General features: G+C 49.9%; 1 protein-coding gene across 1 annotated transcript; it reads right to left on the reverse strand.

The window, feature by feature from the left end:
• Window positions 1-267: 267 nt before the first annotated feature.
• Window positions 268-3,956, reverse strand: LOC124676467 (organic cation/carnitine transporter 4-like). Its single transcript, XM_047212520.1, has 3 exons — window positions 3,578-3,956; window positions 876-1,734; window positions 268-777 (listed from the first exon to the last, which is right to left on the reverse strand). The coding sequence occupies exons 1-3, from the start codon at window positions 3,954-3,956 to the stop codon at window positions 459-461; spliced, it is 1,557 nt and encodes a 518-aa protein (XP_047068476.1). The 3' UTR covers window positions 268-458.
• Between the last annotated feature and the right edge of the window lie 887 nt (window positions 3,957-4,843).

Genomic DNA, 4,843 nt, shown 5'->3' on the forward strand with positions numbered 1-4,843 from the left:
GAAGCAGAGGTTTGAGCTAGAAAGTGTGTGGGCATGACTGTCCCAACCAGTAGGAAGATAAATTTTTTCTTTCTTATGTCTGAATATCGGGTTGGGGAAAGAGCCTCATTTTTCTTTTTTTGACAAGAAAGAGCCTCATGCCTCTCTCCGACGCAGTTAGTCAATTTCGTTTGATGATGAATCGGTTGGCAGTATCACTCGCATGGAAATAAGTAATTTGTCACTCGATTCACAGATAAACATTCTTTTGATGTATTAACTAGCGAAACAATCTAAGGTTGTTACAGAAAACTCTACAAGCCCCTTACAAACATAAATCTACATAGCCAAGTTGTGTGATTCACTTTCCTCCGGCTGTAGTTTGTTCTATCAACATTTTTCGGTACGATTATAGCATGAAAATGAGTTCTCCATGGAAGTTGATTTTTGGATTTGGAAATTCCAACTGCAATTTTGCTTTACTTCAGGAGGGTTTTCTCCCCTTCCTCCAGGCCGGCCATGGTATCATACAAGGGCTTGTTCATGGTCTCTGGGAGGTAGAACACCAACAACCCGCCAATAATTCCCGACACGCCAAACACTGCGAACGGCACCCTCTCTCCGAGCACGACCACCATCGGCGCCAGTATAGCCCCCATTTGTGCCGCTTGTGATGTGCACCCCAGCGCCGCATTTCGCACTACTGTAGGGAACAGCTCCGCGGAGTATATGAACAATAGATTGTACGTCGCCGCCATTCCGAAGATCCCCACCACACCAGACGCCATCCTCACCAACCTGCAAAGTCACATACTCAAATTTATTCGAACAAAGAACATAATATGTGTATATACTAAGTAAGTTAGTAGGTCGTATGAAACTATGGATAAAGTTACCTCATGGTACCGTCATCGCCAGGGATGAAACTGCCGATGGTGCAGAAGACGCCGCTGAGAAGCATGGTGCCGATGCCGAGTGGCTTCCGGCCGAAGCGGTCGAGGAGCAGCGCGGTGAGCACGTAGGCGGGCATCTCGGCCAGCGAGTTCACAACTACGCTGATGTAGAGGTTGGTCTTGAGGTTGACCACGTTGAGGCTGAGCCCGTAGTACACCACCGAGCAGAAAAGGTTGATGAGCACGGACAGCACCAGCCTGACCCGCGTCGTCCTCGACCGGAACACATCAATGATGGAGCCCGATGATGATGACGCCGCCGTGGAGGAATCTTCGACATCCTTGTCACCGTCGACGTCGTCGCCCTCGTCGTCGAGCTTGAGCGTGACGCCGTCCGGGATGCGCCTGCCATTCGCGGTAGCAATCTCCCGCAGAACGCGCAGGGCATCGTCGGCGCGGCGGCGCACGAGGTACCACCGCGGGGACTCAGAGACGAACGGCAACACGGTGAGCACGTACACGAGAGAAGGAAGCGAGGTGACGACATAGAGGAGGCGCCACGAGGACTGGAATAGCGCGGCGATGCCGGCGAGGATGGCTATGCCGCCGGAGAAGAAGTAGAAGGTGAACATGCTGGCCATGCCACGACGGGAGGGCCCGATGGGCTCGTTCGCGAGGACGAAGGAGCAGAGGCCGACGCTGCCGGTGCTGAAGCCCGTGATGAGGCGCAGGGCCACATAGACCCAGTAGTTGGGGGCGAGCGCTGTGAGGAGGCCGAAGACAGCGTTGAGGATGCAGGCCACCAGGAGCGCGCCCTTCCGGCCCAGAAACGAGTCTGATAGGTGCCCGAACACACCGGCGCCTGCCAAAAATGAAACAATTAGTCAGAACTTCACATGAACGGCTTCCTCTGAAAAACAATTAACAATATATGTGTACGTTAGAATCGCAAAACAAAAGACAAACTTGAAGCCAACTGCAGGTTCTCTACTTGTGCATCTACTGGCTACTTAGAGCCAATTGCCCAATTGCATCTATTATGAAAGTATAATAAACTCTTCATATGTGGAGGGAGCAGACAAGGAGGTCTTACCTAGTTACCTAAGAAGGATGGCAGTGTGATCTTCGTATTCATTCTCCGTCGCCTCGGACAGTTTATCCTTTGTGTTCCATGCCAATACACTATGTTAAACTTTTTATTTCGACTGTTTAGGTTGTGTGTATCTTTATTATGCAAAGGCATGTTGCAATTGTATCATCTTGATGCGAACTATCGAGTCAATAAAAACTTTCTTCATCACTATACTCATTTTTTCTCCTTACACTATACCCATATCGACACATTTGTCAATTTAGTCATTTTCAATCCCTTCTGTCAGTTTCTGCAACCAGATAAGTAAGAACAGAGGTGCGGTAGTGCATGCCCGTTCGAATGTTGAGGGCTCCCTGGGGCTCACAGAGTTTGTTTTATAGAAATAATTCAGGGGATATTATCCTTGAAAAGAACCTATTTGGAAGGTGTACTGGTCACCCTCAAGTTGTTGGGCTTCTACTGTTCAAAGGATCTAGACCGCATGCAGCATCAGCGCCGCGGGATGCTTGGATCGGCCAGAAGATCCCCAAGTATATCTGGTTGCAGAAACTGACAAAGGGGATTGAAAATTGCGTAGCAGAATGCGACACCTACACGAGAGTGAGGTTAATCTAAACAAGGCCTTTATCTGGTCAAAGTAGTGAGCATGCTCTAAACCAGATCGATGAATCTGGCAGCCATCTTTTCATTACGCAAGTTGGTCAGGTTTTGCTTCACATATTCACGGCATCAATTTTGTTGACAAGAAAAGCATGCTGCTGACAGACTACAATACTCCAAGATAATGCTACTAGCCGGTCGTAGCAGGCGGCTGCTGGAGTCTGGAGAGTGGAGATGCTGTAGTAGTCAAACAAAGGCTGCAGGTACACTGGGGTAGAACTATCCTACTAGACTAGTAAGCTCATGAGTCCAAATTCGATCGATATGATGTCCAAACGTGCCATGTTTGTATACGGCGCTTGTGAGTGATGCATCGACGGATGGCGAAGAAGCACCGGAGGGATTTTGCTTGGTGTTCTCGAGTCGTGGAGAATGTAGCTAGCTTTTGTGGTATGCCACTATGCGACAGCACCTGAGGCTTTTTTGGACTATGTGTGTATACATGGCCTTCATGCATGCATGATCCGCCGTAGACCTTACATATTAAGCACACATTATCCGCCAGAATATGAGTATATCACATTTTGTCTAGTAACTGTAGAACTGTACTTGTGATAGCAGTCGATCACGGAGGCAAACAGCAACCAACATGATTATGAAAGCTGGAGATACAGCTCTGTGATGCGCAAGTGTCTTAGGCTGTGTGGCTGAGGACGCAATCCTTGACAGGCAAGTGTTAGGCTCCAGCAACTCAATCGTAAACAGATAATGGGCAAGGACATGTATAACGAACTGTACCACACACTGCTACCTAATTTATGGCGTCGGCGTTGGTACTTAATTTCGCCGTGCTCTTGCTATTGGCGACAGTAGTTACAGAACCTGTTGGAAGCCACATGTTTGGTACTGTCCTAAGTCTAACCCGGCGTCATCGCGTGCGATTTCGAGGAGAAAAGATAAAACTGCATGATCAAGCGATCGATTCATGGGAGCAGAGCACTGACGTACGTACCAACCATGCCGCCGGCGAAGAAGATCGCCTGGGCGAGCCCAACCTTGTACCGCTGGCCGCAGACGAGTCCCCACTCGGCCACCGTCGACGAGGCGCTCCCCTGGACCCACTCCCACCCGGCGGCGGCGCCGGCGCACTGGTCGCCGCACCGCCCCTCTCCCGCGGGGCACCACATGGCCGGCTCCCGGTCCGCGAAGATGATCACCATGGTGTGCAGCGCCTCCAGCGCCCACGCCGCCGTCACCAGCACGAAGTGCCGCAGCTGCCACCGCCCGAACTCCCCCGCGTGCTGCGTCAGCGCGTCGTCGATGCTCAACCGCCGGCTCGTCGCCGCTCCAGCTACATCTGCGCCGACGCCGAGCAGCGCCTCGGTGGACATGGCTGATTAGTAAATGACTGGGGTGGGGATTTGCGTGCTCTGTTTGTAGGCTGCTAGGAGGAACGAGGCTTATATGCATGTGCCGGAGGTGATTGGGCAGCTAGTGATGGTGGGTGTTTTATGTGGAAGCCATTTACGGCGTCCTTGTCGACGCCTGCTGGTAAGAGCTGGCATCGAATTCCGTTTTTGGGTGACTGAGTTGTGTGTCTGGGATTAGGCCCAGCGACCTAACGCATAGTGACTGACTGTCCGCGGAGACGCAAACATGGCCTAAATATGTGTCTCGAATGCGTTTCCTTAGACGCGCCAAGTAACCGCTTGCGTCTGGACGGACTGAGAATCGTATGCCGTACCTAGAGGACGTGAATAGGTGCTAACTAATTTTTTAGTTCTTTTAGCTTTGATAGAAAGGTAAATTTTCTAGATATGCAACTATGTGAATTTACCTAGATGACAAGATATATAACTAATTAAGCAAGATATAGCTAGGCAAGATATAATAATGCAATAAAGGGTAACCGAGAGTGAAGCACGCGGAAACACAAGGAATGATTCCCGTAGTTTTTTCCTTTTGAGGTGAAGTACGTCTACGTTGGAGAGGTGTGGTTGTCACAAAGACCTAACCAACGCCACAATGGTCTCACCCTATTCTCCGGTGAGCAAGGTCACGAAGGCCTAACTCACTTGTCAACTAAGGGATTTCCTCGAGGCGAAAACTGGGCCTTTACAAATTTCTTGAGGCACACGTCCACAACTGAATTGGAGGCTCCCAATAGTTGTAACAACACAACAACAACAAGATCAAATCAAGTCACAACAACTAGGGTTTCAAAAAGAAACACTAGCAATGGTGCCCTCAAGAAAATAAGGGGGAAATGTAAATCGCT

This window comes from Lolium rigidum, chromosome 7, assembly GCF_022539505.1.
Source record: "Lolium rigidum isolate FL_2022 chromosome 7, APGP_CSIRO_Lrig_0.1, whole genome shotgun sequence".
Taxonomy (NCBI): Eukaryota; Viridiplantae; Streptophyta; class Magnoliopsida; order Poales; family Poaceae; genus Lolium; species Lolium rigidum.